At 45.3% G+C, this 21884-nt stretch overlaps 1 protein-coding gene across 2 annotated transcripts in view; it reads left to right on the forward strand.

Moving 5' to 3' along the window:
* NUP93 (nucleoporin 93) overlaps positions 1–16184 on the forward strand; it is a 36856-nt gene extending 20672 nt beyond the window's left edge. For both annotated transcript variants that reach the window (XM_088471993.1, XM_088471994.1), the window contains exons 14-22: positions 1002–1128; positions 2522–2594; positions 2682–2726; positions 3443–3559; positions 4281–4399; positions 5602–5719; positions 15232–15315; positions 15778–15906; positions 15988–16184. In XM_088471993.1, coding sequence (XP_088328119.1) covers positions 1002–1128; positions 2522–2594; positions 2682–2726; positions 3443–3559; positions 4281–4399; positions 5602–5719; positions 15232–15315; positions 15778–15906; positions 15988–16098 — 923 coding nt within the window. In that variant the 3' untranslated portion in view covers positions 16099–16184. The remainder of the gene's footprint in view (positions 1–1001; positions 1129–2521; positions 2595–2681; positions 2727–3442; positions 3560–4280; positions 4400–5601; positions 5720–15231; positions 15316–15777; positions 15907–15987) is intronic.
* The last annotated feature ends 5700 nt before the right edge of the window (positions 16185–21884 follow it).

Genomic DNA, 21884 nt, shown 5'->3' on the forward strand with positions numbered 1-21884 from the left:
TGCTTCTAATTACAAAACTTGGGGTATTTTGCTATTTAAAGCATTGCCCCTTTACATTTTGGGCTTATATTGTATTATTTTTTATATATTTTGAGTGTTTTTATTAATTTTAATTTTTATAATCGGATTTACACTATATCCATATTTTTCATACATATATATGTGGAAAAATCAGATGTAGAATGATGCACTTTCTTTATGGGGGATACTTTGAGCTTGAATAGATCTGCTTTTTATAATGCCCACATTTCAGCCAACGCTCCAAATCATCACACTTCATATACGACTTGGAAATCGTGGAACCTCAAAGAAAGTGAGAAAGGTGCTTCTTATAGTATAAAATCATTTAATAACTTCAATAAAAGCATAAATATGTAAACTTAAAATATAAAAATGGCAGGTGTGTCTGCGTACCAGTAATCAGTCCTTTATAGCATATAATAAAAATGGAGTTTTTCAAGATGTTCAGCCCAGACATAAATACCTCCACCTTGTATACGTTTAGAGGGCCTGATTCACTATTGCGATCACAGCTGAGATTACGCATGGAGGCTTGCTGCGAAAATATGCTAATGAATGCGATCGCAAAGCCGTTGCACTGCCAGCGTAGAGATTACCGCTGTCAAACTCCAGCTGGTTTGGGGTGAACTGGTCAGTAGGGTAAAAGTAAAGTAACTTACTAGTTGTGCAACATGTGGGAACTCTCTGCAACTGTGTTGGGAAGAACTTCCCGAACAATATTTTATTTCCATTGTAGATGGAATGTCACGGGTGTGTTCAGAGGTTATAGCTGTAAAAGGTGGCTACTTTGTGTCAATAATGTAGATTAAATTTTCTTAAACACAAAAAGATGGGCTTTTTTGGATGAGATGACAAGATCTCTTTGTGACGTAGTCCTTTCATCCCCTGTAACTGATGCAGTCGTCATAGTAGTATGTCAGTGTGTTTGCTCCTATGACATCCGGCACTGGTCGTCTTCATCCCTCTTTGTTTCTCTGCAGTGGCTCAGGAGGCTGGAGACCCTGTTGGTATCAGACGTCTGAACTTTGTCCGCCTCCTTATGCTGTACACTCGGAAGTTTGAATCAACAGACCCACGAGAAGCCTTACAATATTTTTACTTTCTCAGGTAATTGTCAAAAATGTTATGATGACGTTGCAGCTTATTAGCTGAGTAGCAGTGGTGCCTGCTGTACTACATCTCTAAGGAAGATAGTGTAAGGCTGCAGTTCTCTCCTTGCTTTGCTATTGCTACCAGTGGTGGCGGCATGACCTGATGTTCAGCTACTTGTTGCTTCTAGCAGTGCCGGTCTCAAGGCCTGGAATGCAGGGAGAGACATGCAGAATAGTCGGTGCGACTGATAGATGGGGAGATGTTTGCTCCCACGTTTGAGGCTACAAGTGGCATACATTGATTTGGGATAGCTTTGATGATCTGTAAAAGTTATATCATGAATTATACCCCAATGCCTGGGAGTTAGCATTGTCAGGCTGTGTAAATATATATATAATATGACAACGCTGCTCCTCACCTCTATGGGGGGAATTCAAGTGTTTTGTGCACCGGCGGCCACTAGATTTCGCCAACATGTTTGCAAATGACACTTTTGTATGCTGCGAGTGTTTACAAAGACAAGGTATATTAAACTGTTTTTTTGGGAAAACATAACAAACTTGACTATTCCTACTGACTACATTTTCCTCATGACCCATTTGAGCGCTCAAACGGGGCTTTTTCCATGTGCGACAATGTTCAGGCTTGCACTGCTTTTCACCTGTACGGGGGAATTCAAGTTTGTTGTGTGCCGGCGGCCACTAGATGGCCTCCAACAGATCAATTCAATTGTTGCTCCGCTCGTGCCCACAAAGCCGCCAGCGCTGACATTTCTATTCGCAGCCCCCCCCCCCCTGCTGCTGAGCAGAAATGACCGAAAAGTTACCCCATTCAGCGCTCAAACGGGACTTTTCGGGGGAGCGACAATGTCTGGCTATTTTGACGGGCTGCTAACTAGTAATGAATAAATCCTCTGCCTTAAATTTTATAGAGGCAAAGCTGTTTCCCATTCACTACCATTATACTGTACTCTTCCATTGCACACCCTTCACTTGCTTGTCTGTGTGCTGCACTGGTCATCTCAGTAACTTTGGGAACATAGATCTGTATTATTTCTAGTTGTTTTTGTATTCTGCTTTCCCCATGCAAGGTTTATAAAAGTTGCTTGTTACCTCAGGAAAATACCTGTCTGTTTCAAGAAAAAGATTATAAAACCCAATTGGATAGACTAAGAAATAGAATGCATATTCTCATATACCTGACGCATCGCTATAAAGTGGTGGTTGATGTGGTAATGAGAGGGGGAAAATGTCTTGTTCATTAGCTGGTTACAGTGCTCTGTGGTACAGTCTTGTGTCTATTCTATGTGCTGTCCACACTCTGTAGAAGCATTTCTATAGGTTTTTGCAGCACTGACAGTGGATTGCATGGTCATTCCCCCCTATCTTCTCCACCTCCTATCTTCCAGGAAGGAGAGAGACAGTCAGGATAAGAACATGTTCCTGCGTTGTGTCAGTGAACTGGTGATTGAAAGCAGAGAGGTACAGACGGTCCCCGTCCTGATTATTCAGTTTGTTGCCCATTCTGTCCACTAGCTGATTCTTGAACGGTTTTCCTTTCTGTTTTAGTTTGACATGCTGCTGGGGAAGCTGGAGAAGGATGGCACAAGAAAGGTAACGGAACTTGTCAGTACTACACCTTGTGCATTAATAAATGGGTTCCGGATGAAAGGTCTATAAGCAATAGGTCAACAACAGGTGGTCGACAGGTACAAAAGGTCAACATGGGTTTAGGCCGACAGGCACAAATGCTCGACTTGGGAATGGTCAACACAAAAAAAAATGGTTGACATTCTTTTCAGGGTTAGGCACTAGGAGGGATGGTTAGGCACTAGGAGGATAGTTAGGCACTTACCCCAATGGTTAGGCACTTAACTCGATGGTTAGGGTTAGACACCAAGGGGAGGGTTAGGGTGAATATTAGGATTGGGGAAAAAAACTATTTCAAAACGTGCGTCAACCATTTTTATGTCGACCGATTATCCATGTAGACTTATTGAATGTCGACCTATACACTACTGACCTTTTTATTGTCAATCTAATAAACTATACCATAATAAATTGCAACCTGAGGAGACATACAAGTGCAAGAACAGTTGTGTTTTTAACACATTTTGTTACGTTTGTGACTTTGTAAAACTCATCTATTATATTAAATGTATAAACGCTGTAACTATGCTTGATAGTGATTGTAGAAGCGCTATTTATGCCTTTATGTAGTAGCAGCTTAGCATTTTGTATTAAAATATCAATCAGTGATAAGAATGTACCACAAGTTCTATACAGCCTAACAGGTCCTTTATTATAATGTTATTGTTACATATTTGTAGCCTGGAGCAATTGATAAGTTCACAAGGGACACAAAGCCGATTATTGGTGAGGTGGCAGCTGTCGCAGAACAGAAGGGACTGTTTGAGGAAGCCGCAAAGCTCTATGACTTGGCAAAGGTAAAGAACTCGGACTTCTCTAGGATGTTTTTAGAGAATTAATTTTTCAGAATGTCTATTATTTGTAAGGGGTTTCCTACTTTTACAGTCGCTCTTATTTGTAAGCCCTCTCCCTTCCCGTTATGGGTAATTTGGATAGGATCGGCCACCTGGAAACCCATATTGCTTGCTTTGTATTGTACTTACAATCAGCCAATACCTCTGCTGGTCATGAGTGAATGATGTCTGTGTGCCACAGTAGGGAGTTCTGCAACACACGTGCTTAGAATGACAGCCAGCTACTGATCATTGATGTGTCATTGTTATGTAAAGGCGGCTCTCTGGATTTTCTTGCATGGGAGAGCTGTAGTCACTGTTCATTACAACTGATTCACATATTGATTAGTATTTCTCTAGTTCTTCTGTAGAACAGTGATAAGAACCTGATACAGTTCAGGGGCATAACCTTCAAAACATCATACCATTATTCTCAGTAATAAAATAAAACCACCATTATTTCCAGTAATACTTTAAAACCATACATTGAATCAGAGACTCCTGTATGTAATAACATATCAGCTGGCATTTCTTGTACATGTGCTACACCTATAATAATAAAAAATAATAAAGCAGGAAGCTGGGGCCACAGGTGTAGTCTGAGGACTGCCTGTTGCCTCTCACTGCTGTAAAGAAATACTAGAATAACAGAAAAGGCCTGATCATTGTTTACTTGTTTTACTAGAACCCAGACAAAGTTATGGAATTGACCAATAAGTTACTGAGTCCTGTAGTTTCTCAAATCAGCACTCCACAGTCTAACAAGGAAAGACTCAAAAACATGGCTCTGTCCATTGCGGAAAGGTATGTAGATTCTCATCATACTAGATCAAATAAGGTGAGCCGTGCTTCTGAAGCGTAGTGGGGGGATGTATCCGTATATGTAATGAGGAGGGGGGTTAGAGTGCAGCAACTCAATGCAGCAGTACCTGTTCCTGCTGGAAGTAGAAATTGGAAATGAAATGTAAGTGCGCTCTCATACTCCAAATCCCAGATATCTGCGGTGTGGGTGCCCTGGAGTGAACCCACGGAAGGTGTATCTACTGGGGTTCTCTTGCGGCTGTGGAGCGGTGTTGGATGGGTAATGCGACCTCTGACAAGGTCCTGGCATCATGGGGTCCACGGTTTGAGGGGTGTTCTATTGGTGCAGTAAAAACTAAAGTCAGAGTGCAGGTTAATGTACGAGTAGGTACTCCGATGCGTTTCGGCTATTTAAGCCTTTTCAAGGAGTCTCCTTGAAGAAGTTGTTATTGTCTGCCCATCCTTATTCTTATCCCACTTTAATCCAACACCCATATACTCCTCTGCCTATCATTGATTCCACACTTAGCCAGCCACTGTCGCCTACTAAACATTTACCACCGCCCCCTTCTTTCCCTCAGCCCCTTCTCTGTATTCACACCTAAGTTAGCGCACTTGCATTTAATTTCCTGATTCTCGTCATATCTGTATATTAGCGGTTGGAACTGAGATGATACAGCCAAATACAAAATCTGATTGGGGCATTTGAGAGCTTACAATTTAAACGGGGGACAAAGGTTAAATCAGTCACCCAGTTGTGTTCAGATGTTGGTGGAATATTTGAGTGGTGATTTGGTGAGCTAGGGGTATAGTAAGGACTATCCTACACTCTCTGTAGTCAGTGAGAGATTATGGGCAATTTAACTGCTACTTTTAATGCAGAAATTTTTTAAATGGCACAATCTGAAAATAAAGGCAGGGGGTGTCTAGAGCTTAGAAGGAGGTGTCCTGTTTATGCTCTAGACAGGTCCACCATATGTGACCATAGTTCCTTCAGCATCTGGTGTACGAACTACTTTTATCTTTCCACAGTGTAGTACCATCTCTATTACTGTATAGGCCATTTCTATTGATCAGGATGGGTATTGCATTTCTTGCTACTCCTGCCCCCGCCTCTTGCCTGCAGTCCTCCCCAGATGGACTGTTACTTTTCATTCTGTTCGTGTATAATGTGTAGAGTAACGTATCATTGCTTTCCTCCCCAGGTATAGATCCCAGGGCATAACTGCTGAAAAGTCAGTAAACTCCACATTTTATCTGCTGCTGGATTTGATGACCTTTTTTGATAACTATCACGCTGGTCATATTGATCTTGCATTTGATGTAAGTTGAGAAAATGTTCTGCTTGTATTTTTTTATTTCTTAATTAAAGTGAAAATGCCTCTTGATGGATGTATGTATGTATGTATGTATATTATTTTACATGAACCCACTCCGAGCCTGTGAGAATACAGCCATATTATATTTCTCTACAATGTACATTTGTTTTACAGTGGGGAACACAGGAATGTGGGGTATGAGCACAGCTGGTCTCCAGGACACTGGGGTCCTGATTCAGAGTTAATAGCAAATAATAAAAAAAAATGCCAATTACTCCTGGGACAAACCACGTGCAATGCATGGGTGCAAATGCAATTTATTTTTTGCATACTGACTGCTTTTGCAAGTAGTGAACAAATACCGGGCAGCTTTTTACATCTGCCCCACCTGCAGTGCAACATGGTTCTCCCAAGGTGCACATTGCTACCTTTTTTTTTTCATTTTGTTCACAACTCTTGACAAGTCCCTAAATAGGAAGATGATCTAGTTCTGTATGACCTACCCCCCATGCATTATGCTAGCTATCCTGTTTCAGCTTTGTGTAGTTCTGTATGACCTACCCCCCATGCATTATGCTAGCTATCCTGTTTCAGCTTTGTGTAGTTCTGTATGACCTACCCCCCATGCATTATGCTAGCTATCCTGTTTCAGCTTTGTGTAGTTCTGTATGACCTACCCCCCATGCATTATGCTAGCTATCCTGTTTCAGCTTTGTGTTCTTAGGAGGTTGAGCTTAGTCTAATCCTCTGTTATTTTAGTTTCAGGTTTCTTGCTATCTATCCACCTTTCATGTACCCATGGGCAGTTAGAGGGTTAGATCTCCTGGCTTATCTGAAGTTACAGATGTGTCCACATACATCTATCCTCTTTACGCTACAAGTCACGTCACACACAACGCATGAGGCTTTTTGTGCGACTTTTTACCTTCAGATGCGTCTTATTTGCAGCGATGCGAAGAGGATGCACAAGCAGCTTCTGCAGATTACAATGATATGCGGCATGCCCATATTCTGTGTGTGACTGCCGGTATATCTGCATGCGGAACGCTGCGTTACAGTGTCAGTGGCATTTGAAGGGGAAAAGATGCTCAGCGCTACTGAGTCACGCCACTGCCCTAGAAGGGCTGTTTAACGCGCAAGGAGGCTAGATGTATGAGGACTAGGGATGTGCAGGCTCGGATAGGTTCGAGTTTGCACGTTGAGTTCGGATTTTTCCCTCCAAAAAAACGGAACTCAGAAAGAGGCTAAACGTCATCTTACATGGACGAACATCATCATTCCTGGACAAAAGTCCAGGAATGATGATGTTCGTCCATGTAAGATGACGTTTAGCCTCTTTCTGAGTTCCGTTTTTTTGGAGGGAAAATCCGAATTCAACATGCAAACTCGAACCTTTCCGAGCCTGCACATCCCTAATGAGGACACATCTGTAGTGCAGAATTCTGGGGTCCTTTCGTAATCATCGATGATCAGGTACTGGGCCATGAGGTTTTTTTTTTCTTACCTCTTTTTTTCTTCTCTCCTTGTGGTCTTGAAAAATGATGGATCCATTCAAAGTAGTTTTGAACCTGGAATACCTCAATGTGTCTGAGGACCTTGCTTCTAAATTGAGTCATTGCACTCAGTCCCCATGGAGAAGGGACCTTCCATTCTGCATAGTGCATCACTGGTTACTTCGATATGCATTCCTGGAATACAAAAATAGTGGTTGCTCATATCAACCTAATGGTTTTTCCCAGGTGCTTGTAAAGGGCGGGATTACTCTGGACTACAGAAAAAGATTTCCCCCCAGCACTCTGCAAAAAAAAACAAAAACAGCAGAAAGGCTTGAATACTACATGATGATAGAGATTCAGAGGTCTTTGTTGCATATATTTGCCAATACATGGATAAGCGCTGGGCCACGTCAAGGCTCCACTGTACCGGCGTCCCTAACGCTACATAATAATAGCACCCGCTCTGGGTCATAATTGCATACAGTTGTGCCACATGATAACCGCACACATATGTAGTCCTGGGACAGCAATTCCAACTTACAACCTTTCCATTCTGTCTGTCACTAGCTTCAAGGTTAGTGATGGTTATAATAGTGCCCCATTGACCGCTGTGATTCCTCAGCTTGATCACCTTGTACTTGAAGCAGTGTCGAGAGAGAAAACTGACGAGCAAGAGCAGTGCCGGAAATTGTAATAGCCCCAGTCTGGCCCTGGAGAGCTTGGTACTTTGTACTGTCATTGTACAAAAAAGGATCGAACCCACCCAGAGCATTTTCCGTCCTGTTTTTTTTTTTTCTCTTTCATGTTACTGTAGAACTTGACCTAGGGTTGAGCCTAAGTTGTAGCTGTCACTTCCAACATTATCTGGCTTCCATTTGTCACAATAGCATGTTAATTAGAATGTGTCTTATGTGGCCCTTCCAAATTGTTCTTCACATGAGCCATGAGACAATCCAAACTGGCGACCCCCTTTGCTGGGTGCCATTTCTTGTTTCTACTTCAGGGTCCATAGGGGGTCCACAGGGTTGACCTTGGGGTATAGGTTGGGAACTAAATCCGGGCACCACGCAGTTAAAGCTTTTAGCTCCCAGGATGCACTTGGGGTCCACTCTCCCTATAACCCCACCCCCAGCCAGAGGCACCTCAGTTTAAGTTGGTGCCCGGCCGGAATCGGGTCACCGTTTAGTGCAGTGGGGAGCTGATTAGCAGCCCCTAAGCTTTATTTTCTCTGAAGGACAGAGTTTTTTTTTATTTTTCCTTTGGATTCTTCAGAGCGGCAGCGTCAGACTGTCCATAGGACGTCTAAGCTGCCGCTCCGTCACCCCGCTGGCGCTGAGACGCCAGTACAGATCTGGGGATCTCAGCGGGACCCCAGAGTCTGTACTAGCCGGACTCTGCGGGCGCCCAGGACTGCTGCCGGATCCACGGGGAGCAGGTAAGGCGCGGGTCACCGCTTGCGGTGATCCGCGCATTTGAAATGCAGTCCTGTGCCTCCGGTCTCTGGGGACAGACCGGAGGCGCCGGCAGTGGCGGCGGGCCCCCCATACCCCGTGTGTCCACTAGACCACCAGGGACTTAGTGTTCGGTGCAGGGAGCCGGCGTCCCGGGGGTTAATAGCCGGCCAGGGGAGACGGCCTTCCCTGTTACAGCGGCTCCTCCCCTCAGCTCAGCGCGCCTTTCAGTATCCATAGTCTGGCGTCGCTGAGCTGCTTCCTCCGCGGGCCACGCTTCTTCTGAGGTCTCCAGCGGCCATTTTCTTGTGGTGCAGTGGCAGAGCTCCGGAGATGGCAGTGAGTCCAGTCCCCCTGCGTACCTCACCATCAGGTCAGTGTACACAGAGCTGTAGCCTTCCCAGACACTGAATCTGGGTAAGTTGCATGCAGTGTAATAGTGCAGTATATTATATGACATGTTTATGTATATATGTGTATATCTGCATGGTATGTGACTTATGCTAGTGCTGACTGTACTTTATTCTCTCACCTGTCAGTGTATATCTATCCCTTTCCTTATCTGCCCTAATACAACTGTACTTGGGGTGGTTCTGAGACCTCACATTTATATACTTGTTAATATTTGTGAGGTTTGTCACATACTGTTGCGTGCTGCACGTTGCCATATTTTGAGTGGAACTGTGTGTTGCATACGCTGAAAATGGGTCCCTGCAGCTAATTTTTAGTTTGTCAGGACCGGTATAGCGCTGCTTGATCACAAGGCTTGGTCAGATATGTCTGACCAGGAGATAGAGCGTTATACTGCACCCATTTTTACTATCCTGCAAGCCATGTGCTGCAGGTGTTAGTGCGGAGGATTTAACTCTTAAAGGGTTCTGTATGTGGCGTCATCGGGTGCCGGTCCCTTTCACGACCCCCTTGGGCGGTTTGTTTTCTCGGGATCCTCTTAATTGCGGATCGCCGGGCGGGCCCCATTGTTGTACCTCACTTGGGGTTACTTCACCATACTGCCCTTTTCATCTCAGGGTATCTCGCAGTTTCTTGCACTCTTCCCCTGTGACACAGACTACCGCTCCCTACAGGGGTTTTTTCGAGTATATGAATTCCCCCTGGTGCCACAATAGTCTGTCATGCCCCTTGCAGGGATTACCACAACAGCCACCCTGGGTGGAAGTCGTTTTTCTATGAAACGCAAATTGGCGTGGTGGACGCCCTGTGCTTACTTCCCACTTGGCTCTACCGTGAACTGGATACTGTTTTGGGCTCTTTCCCTCTTACACGGGGGGGAAGCCTATCTCAAGTATTTTTATCCCTGTTTTAGGGCTGGTAGCAGGTCCATTCTGGTTATAGTGAATGTTGACCTGCACCTGTATCATACACCCTCAGTATTACGTGCCTTCTGGGTCCCTGTTGCTGACTAGCGGGTGGATCGCAGGGCGGGACTCTGGCTGTTGCCAGATATGAGGTATTACAACAGTGTTTGGTCTCCTGTCCCAAATTCCCTGATGGTCATCATGAGCCCCTCCTGGGGTGGATGGGCGTGTTACTCGTCGGATTACAGACGTTACTACGCATCCCATTCCTGAGTGGTCGGATACTTCTGATCCGTAGGTGGTAACTCTGCCTGAAATCAGTATACTCGCTTTCAGGGGTTGTTACCCATCCTACCATGGCGATAGCATGGGTGGTTAATACTATTGCATACTGAGCTGATGCATTTGTAATGTTTTTCCCCTCCAACACGTCTGGGGTTCAAGTGTATTTGGTCGCTCACGTAATATATGCAGTTGTCATAGGTGGACATGCCTATATTGGATACCAGCTCCAAACTTTCAGAGTTCCGGCTGCGACGGTATCCTCCGTAATACCCTATGGCTGCGCTCTGGGAATGCAGAGGTGCAGATACCATCTATAGGGTATATCTGACCTTGACAGTGGCAGTACAAATTTCCCGCCGTCAGCTATGCTCACTACGGGGCCTCAGACTATTAAGTCTTTTTGTCCTCTGGGTCAGCCTAAAGGTCTGTTTCTTCATAGACTGTCGGCCTTTACAAGGGCCGACATATCCAGTTCCGAGCAGGCCTGGACTGCCAGCCGATCCTGCTTCTGAACCAACGGATATATCGTCAGCCTGACGAGACAGGCCTACCACTGGGAGATGGCGATTTCTCAGTTTGCCCGGTACTAGTGTCTAGTTGCCGCGGCTACGTGGGTAGGAGGGTACGCCCTCTCTTTGCTAAGGCGGCCTATTTCCATGTGATGGTACGCAGGCCCTTATTCGGAACAGGGCCTTACAAATCCAGAAAGCTATACAGTTGTTGCGGTAAGCGGAGCTAATTGGGCCATCCCCACTTTCTCAGCGAGGGACTGGTTGTTCTGCTTTCTTTCTGGTGCGGTGGCTGAATGGTCCTCTTTGGCCTATTCTCTGTCTCAATTCCCCGAACCAGTTCCTAAAGCTACCTGGGTTCAGGAAGCAATCCCTATGCTCCATCATACTATGTTTGGAACCCGGGGACTTTATGGTATCACTGGATATACAGGACGCGTGCCTACGGGTACTTACAGAGACCTTACCTCAGCATGGACTGAGGTTTGCTGTATCACAGCACTTACGATTTTTCGGGCTCTGCCTGTTGGGACTGATCTCAGCCCCACAGGGGTTTACCAGCGTTTTGGATTTTCTGACAGTTCTTCTGTTCAGTATATCCCAATGCTCCTGTACCTGGATGGCCTCCTGCTCTTAGCAGGATCACCGGGGTACTTTACAGCCGGGTCTGGTTGACTGTGGGTTCTTCAGGGTGCAGACGTTTAATCAAGGGGAAAAAAGTCCTCCCTGCATCCCTCTCTGGGTATTCTTCACCTAGGAGCCCTGCTGGATTCTCAAAATCTGAGAATTCTTCTGGCTTAAGACGGCATCTCCACTCTTCCATTAGGAGTACATGGATATCTGCGCAGTCGCCATATGTCTTTACACTCTGGGATGCATGGTCCACTATTCAGTGTCTGCCTTTGGAAGGGTGGAATGGGCTCAGTTCCATTCCAGGCCTTTCCATAATTGGCTTATCTCCAGATGGAACGAGTTTTTTCTGTCGGATCACTGTTCAAACGATGATGCTCTCCCCGGAGGCAAGTCGGTCCCTTTTCGGGTGACTATGGCCACCTCGTCCAGGGTATTCTTTGCTAAGGACAGTGTCTGGTTCGCATCCATTTCAGTGCAATTGGATGTCTGTCGATTCCACCCTGTTAATTAACTTGTTGGAACTTTAGCCTGTCTTGGGCTTCACTCTGGCATAGCCCTTGTTTCCAGGTGAACCTGAAAAAGTTCAGTCCGACAGGGTCAGAACAGTGGCTTCCTTTTTAGCAATACTGTTCATTGGGTGGCAATGTCAGGTATGTCATACATTCGGGCATTGTCTGAGGGTCTCCTCCCGACCATCTCGACAGTGTTCATTTCGGGTGCTCTCCATTGGGAAGCGGGAGTCCTCAGCCGTTACGACGTGCATCCCGGGGACTAGTCTCTTCCCCAAGAGAGGTTTCATCTCCTGGTGAGCAGGGGGGGGGGGGGGCCCTCCTGAGGTGACACTCATGGCCTTCTGACTCTATCACACTATGGTGTTACAGTCCAACTCTGGGGATTCTGAAGCAACCTTCAGTGACTCTTTGTCGGTGAAGGGGTTCTTCCAATTTGCGTACCTGTGTTCTCCAGTCTCCATTCTTCCTCGAGGGAAGTGTTTCAATAGAGACAGAGATGCTTTCCTGCTGGTGGCTCCTGATTGCCCCAGATGTCAGGGGTACTTGGTTTTTCGGAGTCTCTCCATCGATACTCCATTCCTGATGCTTCGCTACCCAGACCTGTTGTCTCAGGGTCCTGGGGTTTGCCTTGGACCTGGGTCGTTTGTCTTTGACTACGTCCCTATAGTGGTCTTACGGCTTCCATGGCTTTGTCATCGTTGGAATGATTGGAGCACATGGATCAGCTTTTGCTGGGACCTACCACAATCTGTGGCAGCCATAATTCTTATGGTATTATACCTATCAATACGATCCTCTGGTGTCCAGGATTTCCAGATATTCTGGCATTCCCTCCGGCTGGCTTGGGTTTCTCCCTCGGCCTGGCCTTCCTGACAGTGCAGATCTCTACACTGTCAGTATGATTAGGTTATGGAATTGCTCCGCTCTGATATCCAGTTCATCCTTTGGAGTGTTTTCTGGATTATGCCTCCATTTGTCCTCCCTAGGGTCTCCTTGGGAGTTAGGAGTGGTTCTTCGTTAACTCCGGGGAAAGTTAATGGAACCGCTGGTTGTAATAGCCATTACATGGTCTATTGCTTTGGCTTTCTCTCTTTCTATCAGGGAGTTTATATCAACCAGGTGAGTGTCGGAATTGGGAGCGTTCTCATGTGGCTCCCTCTTCTGGAGGGCATCTTGTTAGGGTGTGAGTTGCTCTCACCCTGTGTTTCTTCTTAGTGATTTTCAAGTTCCATATTATTCTGGAACTTATGGTGCGGCCATTCAGTCCCCAGTCCTCTCGGCTGGTGTGGCCTCATTGACTGTGGTCCGGCCTCTGTGGATTTATGTGATCCATTCAAGTTCCTGACGGAAATCGGACTCCTTATTGGTGGTCTGAGATTTCTGGTTTTAACAGGAAAGGATGGCCGGCCTATGGCCATATGTTGGCTGGACGGCCTCGTATGTCTTCTTCAGGGGCCTACCCATGGGTAGGCCTTTCTGTTGTTGCTGCTTGTTTTTTTCTCGGGCCATGTAACCCTCGTGGGTGGCTCGCGGTGGCGCCTTGGCTGGTTTGCCTTGCTAGGTGGCCACCTGGTCTTCTGTCTACACCTTTTTAAGGTTCTAGGCATTGTTTTCCTTTGCCTCTCAGGATGCTTCCTTTTTGGCGGCGGATTCTCCTCTCAGCACAGGAGCGTCCCCTCCCTTGGTTGAACTGCTTTGGGACATCCCCAAGGTCAACCCTGTGGACCCCCTATGGACCCTGAAGTAGAAAACAAGAGATATGGTAAGAACTTACCTTTGTTATCTCTGTTTCTACGAAGTCCATAGGGTCCACAGGGCGCCCGCCCTGACGCACCTGGCTTCAAATGGGCTGTGTGACTGGTCACCGGTTTTCCGTCTCCCATTTCTGTGAGTGTGGTTATCGAGTGTTCCAGTTTTCTCTCTTTTTTTCTCCTCCTCCGGCCTTTGGCTACTTACAAACTGAGGTGCCTCTGGCTGGGGGTGGGGTTATAGGGAGAGTGGACCCAAGTGCATCCTGGGAGCTAAAAGCTTTAACTGCGTGGTGCCCGGATTTGGTTCCCAACCTATACCCCAAGGTCAACCCTGTGGACCCTATGGACTTCGTAGAAACAGAGATAACAAAGGTAAGTTCTTACCATATCTCTTGTTTTTCCACACAAGATTACGTCAGCCAGTTCCCAAATTACTTCCCAATATTGTATCATCTTTCCACCTGGTGTAGTTCTTCCTTTATGTTTGCAGACTTCCACTGTGCTCTCGGGAGACGACTGTACACTTAAGGTGCATATCCACTACATGAGTGTAGGAGGACTGTATGATTACAACATCGTAATCATTCAATCGTTCCTTATATTGTGCAGTGGATAACGTGCCCACACTGAACAATATGTCGTTCAGTGCAGGCTCCCTCCCTCTTCCCCGAACATGCACAACCTGTCAATATCGTCTGGTTGGGCAGCATGTTCAGGCAATGACAGATGCCAACGACCAGCAGGAGCGCACATCGCTGGTCGTTGCCGGCATATTCACTGCACAATTATTGAACGATAACTATTAATGAAGTCGTAATCGTTCATTTTTATCGTGTAGTGGATATGCACCTTTAGGACCTACCTTTCAGCACAGATTCTTACAGTAGCATGGTAGTGCAGAAACTAAACAGTCTATCAAAGCTCAGTCTGCCCAGGCTGTGAGCACACTCTGGCTTCTCAGAATTAAGCCTTACATTATTTTTTTTTCATGTTCTTTATTGAGTCGCCTAGGATGTTCTTTCTGTCTGTGTGTTTTCCTTAATCTTTTGTTAAGTTTAGTCTTGCACTCTGATCATGCCTTTTTGGGCGAGGTCTGCAAGTGAAGGTGTCATCCTGTTAAACCTCCTGGCGGCAGGGCCTATTCTCACTGTATTCCACAATGCACTATACTAGTAAATGATTTAAGGGTAAGTAATATAATCCATTTTGGTTTGTTCCATTGTTGTCACTCCCTAGACCAGTGATTCCCAACCTCAGTCCTCAAGGCACACTAACAGTCCTGGTTTTAGTGATATCCATTCTTACACACAAATGGTTAAATCAAAACAGCTCAGGTACTAATTAAGTCACGTGTTCAAGTATGGGCTATACTTAAAACCTGGACTGTTAGTGTGCTTTGAGGGCCGTGGTTGGGAAACCCTGTCCTAGACAGTTGGCTATAGGTGTGTACTACACTGTTATAATTATATAGTATAGAGAAATGGCTTATTTAAATGTGAGGGTTTTGTATGGCTTTTCTACAGGCACCTGGTTTTGGATCTTAATAACTTTATCTTATTGTAGGTTATTGAGAGGTTAAAGATCGTCCCACTGAGTCAGGACAGTGTGGAGGAGAGAGTTGCTGCATTCCGAAATTTCAGCGATGAGGTAAGTGAGTGCTCTCCCATTGCATGTGACTCTTGGGTTTATGTATTTAATACTACTCCTAAAAGTGTTCATGCACAGGCACTTGGAAGTACTGCAAAGCTACAAGTATGTATGGTCCTGTGTTCTGTATATACTTTATAGCTGCACAACCACCTAAGAACCATTTTTAGTAAAATGAAACTTTCTCCTAGCCACACTTCTAGGGGCTGATGCACGCTAACAGTGCGCTCAGTTGAATCGCTTCGGAAACTCCTTCCCAGGGCTATTCAACACTGCACTGAATTGAATCTCCCGGGTGGAAGAATTTCAGTAAATGGTTTTAGGAATATTACAGACCGTGATTGAACTTGTATGATGGCAGAAGGGGGAGTGTAGACGTATGTTTGCTTTCTGATATTAGGTATGCTGCTTCTGCTATTCTACCCTAGAGCTAACATTTATTCATCCCCTCTTTCTGTGTAGATTAGACATAATTTGTCTGAAGTTCTCCTTGCTACTATGAACATATTGTTCACTCAGTACAAGAGGTTAAAGAGCAGTGGACCCTCCACACTCGGGAGACCGCAGCGAGTTTTAGATGATAAAGACTCGGTGAGTGGAAGCCGCCTTGTGGCTGAGACTGCTGCATGTGTACACCAACCACCAACCACTAACTGTGTGCTCTTATTATAGGTCTTGCGCAGCCAAGCCCGTGCCCTCATCACCTTCGCTGGGATGATCCCATATAGGATGTCTGGAGACACAAACGCTCGACTTGTACAGATGGAAGTTCTAATGAACTAATACAGATATTATTGCCATTAACCTACCACCAGCACCTTTCTCGGTGTTCCTTATTGTAATATTCCAAATACAACCTTCTTTTTGAACTTCTTGCTTGATTCATTTGTACAACACAAAAGATGTATATAGATATATATATATACACACTGTATATATGCAACGCTTGCAATAAGGTCGCTCATGCGCGCTGACATACATGGACATGTCTGGACCTGCCCCCAGTCGGGATTTGTCAGAGGCCGCCACCGCACTGCCATTGCATTCATTTCAACAGTGTCCCGAGCAGTAAGCGTCAATCAGCAATGGAGCAACGACACAACATTAAATTCTGCTTCAAATTTGGTAAATTGGCGACGGAGTCGCACGAAATGTTGGTGAAAGTGTACGGGCAGGATGCTGCGAGTAGAAAATGTGTGTACGAATGTGTCTGCGGCTGGCCCGAAACCCCTGGAGGGGGTGTCAGAATGTGGGTGAAGTGGGCGGAGCTACAGTGGGGTGGAGCATCAATTGGTGCATGAACCAATATTTAAAATAAAAAATGGTTAAAGTTTGGGCTGTAGGGGTGGTGGTGGTGGTGTAATACAACCTCAGTCTATCATATAATATATAAAACTATACAAACACAGAAATATAGGAGAGAAAACTGCTGCGAATTGACACACACACACACAGACACACACACACAAAAACAGAATCCATACCAAATATATAGAGAAAGCCACATCAATTCTACATACAATAGAGATTGCAGGGTCCATAGTAATATTGAAAAGATCCATATTAAATACATTGAAAAAGTATGATCACATAAAATACATTTTGATGGGGCCCACAAGGCTTTAAGGAAGCTGAAAACTTGTGCTTACCTGCCATGTGTATGTTCTGTTATGCAGCATCAAACACGGTTTTGTCTCACCCACTCTACTAATGATCGTCAGCCACCAGCCTTGGGTAGGGGGAAAGGTACAGTTGGGGAAGGCATTGGTGCCACAGTTAGAGATGTGGAAAGGGTCAGAGGCACATATGGGAAGGTATAGGTCAGAGGCACACATGGGCCTATCTTTACTTCTTGTACAATGCAAACAACCAGAATCTGATCTCCCTCTCCTTATCACTGATCTCCTTCTCCGCAGACAAACAGAGGACAGGCTCACTGTTGGGAGGTGCACTCACCCTGGATTAGTGACTCTGTTTTGAGAAATCTGGCTGGCTGCTTAGGGTTCTGACAGGAGTCTCCTGGCGGGACCCTGAGTAGCCAGCCTGATTCCCCAAGATTCTTCCTTTCTACCGACGGCCCGTCCTCTGTTTAATGTATGTGACACAACATTCTACAGCATTTGGGTGCTCAGCAGCCAGCTACTGTATATACTTCAAGATGACTGCACTGCAATTAGAGAAATGAAGTGCTGCAGGCAGAGGCCAAACTTTAAACTTACTTTAATCATAAAACGTTTTAGCGTGCTATGCGGCTCCAGATGACATAATTTTTCCCAAGAATTTAGAATGGCGTTCTGGAGCATTATATAGCCCAGTGTATGTGTCGTCTGACGTGAATCAAAATGTCATACGTCATTGTATGTCCATGCAAGATGATCTGTGGGCATAAGCATGGTAAGGAGCGTGTTGCGATGCACAGATCCTCCATTATAAAGGAAGCCTCCTTTGTTGATACCAGCACACCTCCAGTAGCCAGGTGTTTTGCAAACCACTGTAACAAAAAATATCCATATTGATAACAATTGTGAGTTATTGTGCTAGGAGGATATTTTCTTTCTTTTTTTTTTTTTTTGTATTTTTCTATTTTACATTGAGGCATTTTTACATATTTTGGTCCTTATGTGACCTTTACATTAGGATTTGCTATTTTTATCTGGCAATAATAACTGATTGCTAAGTAACCACAGAAGACAAAACTCAATTGATACCAACGTTTTGTAATATGTACCTTTTTCTGCTTTCCTCTAAGCCAACTTTAGTGGATGTTATTTTTGCTATGTCTGGGACTTATTAGCATTAATTATTCACATATTTGATGATTTAGCCTTCTATTTTCATTTATTTTGTTCTTTGCAACGTCACTTCCGATGTGCTGTGGGGTTCGGCTGCAGTCCGCCTTGTTTGTGACGGCTACCGAATGTTCCACCTGCCGGGAAAGATGGCCCGTTGTTCTCTGCACATGGTATGTTATAATTATTATTATTTTGATTATTTAAATGGTCTCTGCTGATATGTTAGTTATGGCTGATCCGTGAAGAAGGTGGTACACACTGAAACAGCTGTCGGGGCTGGGAGCCATTAATATGCATATGAAAAATAGCACTATTTCCCCGCAGGGTACGATAAAAGAACTACATTAATTCTATGTAAAACTGATCAGTGTCAACCAACAAATGTATTACATAGTCTTAGTGACGTGAGGCCACCACACCCTAAGGATGATGAGATGCAGAACAATAGTAGGCAGATATGAAAAGGGACGTAATCGGGAAACCAGCTGACGTGATCCCTACAGCCGGCTTCCCAACTGCTTTATCCTGTCGTGGGTTAAATGACAGGCGTCTATATCTAGACGCCTGTAATTTTCCCGACGCAGGGAGACAGGCGCCCCGGCATCCCGATCGAAGGGATGCCGGGCGCTGCAAGCGGACAGCCGCGGGGGGGGGAGGGTTAGGTTTAGCGCACCCGGGGGGGACTTAGGGTTAGGCTAGGAGGAGGGAGTGTTAGGGTTAGGCACCCCCGGGCGGGACTTACAGGGGGGATTAGGGTTAGGCACTTACAGGGGGGAGGTTAGGGTTAGGCACCCCTAAGGAGGGTTAGGGGGGTTAGGTTAGTTATTACTTGCGGACGATCGGCATTTCCAGCGCTGTCGGGCTGCTGCTGCCGGGATCTGATCATCTGTCAGGCTGCCGCTGCCATGAATCGAACCACCGGCCATATTTCATACCGATTCTTATGAAAAACACACAAGTAAAACAATGAAGCAATTAAAGTACAGCCTACAAATGAGATATACTAAAATATTTTCCACACCTAGAAAGTATCAGCAGAGGAAAATTGTAAAATACAAGGTATAAAGTACAATATTAGCACAGTATAAATGCAATTGAAAATTATGATACAGTAAAACAATACAAATTAACAATAAGAAATAATAGAATGTTTCTCTTAAGGGTGAATAAAGAAATACTGCAGCACCCTCAACAATAATACCATAAAATTAAGCAGGTGTATGTAAGAGTAGGAAAAAAAACACATTATGAAATGGAGGTACAGCAGTAAAATCAGACACAAAAAAAAAAGCACAATATAGGTATGGTGAGGACCTTGGAGGGCGGGCTATACGGTCCAAACATTTCAACCAGCCAGATGTAGGTAGGGGCGAGCAGATGGCAACAGAGGGAGCAGAGCTCTGCTAAAACGTGGCCATCTTGGATGCTCCACCCACCGGAAGTCCCATCAATATGCCTAAAATTCTAATACTTTATAGTTAGTTTGATAAGTATTTGACTTTTCTATATTCAGCATAATGGCGATTGTGACTGTTTCCTATGGGGACAATTAAGAGGCTATTGAAAGATACAATAATGAGTGTCTGCAGGCAACAGTGAAGCATGGTGGAGGTTCCTTGCAAGTTTGGGGCTGCGTTTCCGCAAATGGAGTTTGGGATTTGGTCAGGATTAATGGTATCCTCAATGCTGAGAAATACAGGCAGGTACTTATCCATCATGCAATACCATCAGGTAGGCGTCTGATTGTCTCCAAATTAATTCTGCAGCAGGACATCAACCCTAAACATACAGCCAATGTCACTAAGAACTATCTTCTGCATAAAGAAGAACAAGGAGCCCTGGAAGTGATGACATTGAACCCTGATACACAAAGCCCTGATCTCATCATCAGCGAGTCTGCTTGGATTACATGAAGAGAACAGAAGGATTTGAGCAAACCTACATCCACTGAAGATCTGTGGTTAGTTCTCCCAAGATGTTTGGAACAACCTCCCCGCCGAGTTCATTCAAAACCTGAGTGCAAGTGTACCTAAAAGAATTGAAAAATGAATGCTGTTTTGAATGCAAAGTGTGGTCACGCCAAATATTGATTTATTTAGATTTATCTTCTGTTAATTAATTTTGTTAATTGACAAAAATAAACTACAGGTATTTCCACACCTGCCTAAAACTTTGCACAGTACTGTGTGTAATATATATGTGTATATAGATAGATATATTATTTGTGCAAGACCGGTCCTTTTAATGAAGATTCTGTAAAAAGTTAGGGAATTCAGGATTTAATAAAACCCTACAGATCCTTAATATTCAGACCACAAAGTAACCAAAGTTGTCTTCGATTTCTATGAATGAAAAAAGAGGTTGTTTATTTTCCGCCATCATCCCAATATAATAACCTATTGGTTAAGGTGTAAAAAAGTTCAAGATTTCCACTGGAAGACCAGGTAATATGAGAATTCCTGCCATATATTGAGGCTTTCCAAAACAAAAACTATATTTCTACTTCAGTGTCCATATGCGGTCCACAGGGTTGACCTTGGGGTATAGCTGGATCCACGGCCACCACGCAGTTAAAGCTTTTGCTGCTCCCTGGATGCACTTGGTCTATCCTCCTCTATCCCCCACCCCCAAGCCACAGACACCTCAGTTTTAGTTGGTGCCCGGCCAGAGTCGGGTCACCCTTAGCGCAGGGGGGCTGCTATTTATATTTTTAAGAGTGGTTGGTTTAATTTAATTTATTTATTTTACACTTCAGAATGGCAGCGTCGGACTGTCCATTGGACGTCCAAGCTGCCGCTCCTACACCCGCTGCGATGCCAGTACAGATCTGGGGATCGCAGTGGGACCCCAGAGTCTACTAGCCGTACTCTGGAGGAATCCCTTGACTGCTGCCGGATCACCGGGGAACAGGTAAGTCGCGGGGCACCGCTTGACCCACGTGTACATGCAGTCTCCGGTCTCTGGGGACGGACCGGAGGCGTTGGCTGTGGCGGCGGGCTCCACCATGGAGGCATTCACCACGGGTCCATTAGACCACCAGGGAATGCAGCGGGAGCCGGCATCCTGGGGGTTAAATGCTAGCCAGGGGAGGCAGCCTTCCCTGTCTAGCGGCTCCTCAGCGCGCCTTTAAGCTCGGGTCTGGTGATGCTGAGTTGCATTCCTCCTGCGGCCACTTCTCGGAGGTCTCCAACGGCCATCTTCTCTACAGTGGCAGCGCAGATCTCGCAGACAGCATGCGGACCGGTCCCCCTGTGTACCTCTCTCCTGGTAGGACAGCGTACACAGCACTATAACCCTCCCAGACACTGAATCTGGGCAGGTTGATTGTAGTGACTAGGTGCAGTGAGTATTACTTTCTGCATTGTATGTGACTTTTGCTAGTGCTGACTGCTTTATTTCTAAATACTGTCATGCTATACCTATCCCTTTCCTTCTCCTACAGCCCTGGCAGGTGTGTTAGTCCATATACGGGGTTACCTATGTATATTCAGTCCCCTCCAGTGACACAGCAGTCCTTCATTCCCTTTCAGGGCCTCCCTCAGGCGGGTCAATCACCATGGGTGGATGTGTTCTCCAGTTCAATTCAGAGTTTGGCAGCCTCATCATCAGCCATTCAAACTATGGTATGGGGTGACAAGCCTCAGAAGGAGTCTAACTAACTGCTCTGTTATGTCATCCCAGTCTGAGCAAGTATCAGACTTGGAGGCGTCTTCGGATGATGGGGAATTGACTGAGGTCTCTGACTCGGATTCTCCTGTCTGGGAAGCGGAAACTAAA

This window comes from Taudactylus pleione, unplaced genomic scaffold (assembly GCF_031769625.1).
Source record: "Taudactylus pleione unplaced genomic scaffold, aTauple2 ptg000117l, whole genome shotgun sequence".
In the NCBI taxonomy this organism is placed as follows: domain Eukaryota; kingdom Metazoa; phylum Chordata; class Amphibia; order Anura; family Myobatrachidae; genus Taudactylus; species Taudactylus pleione.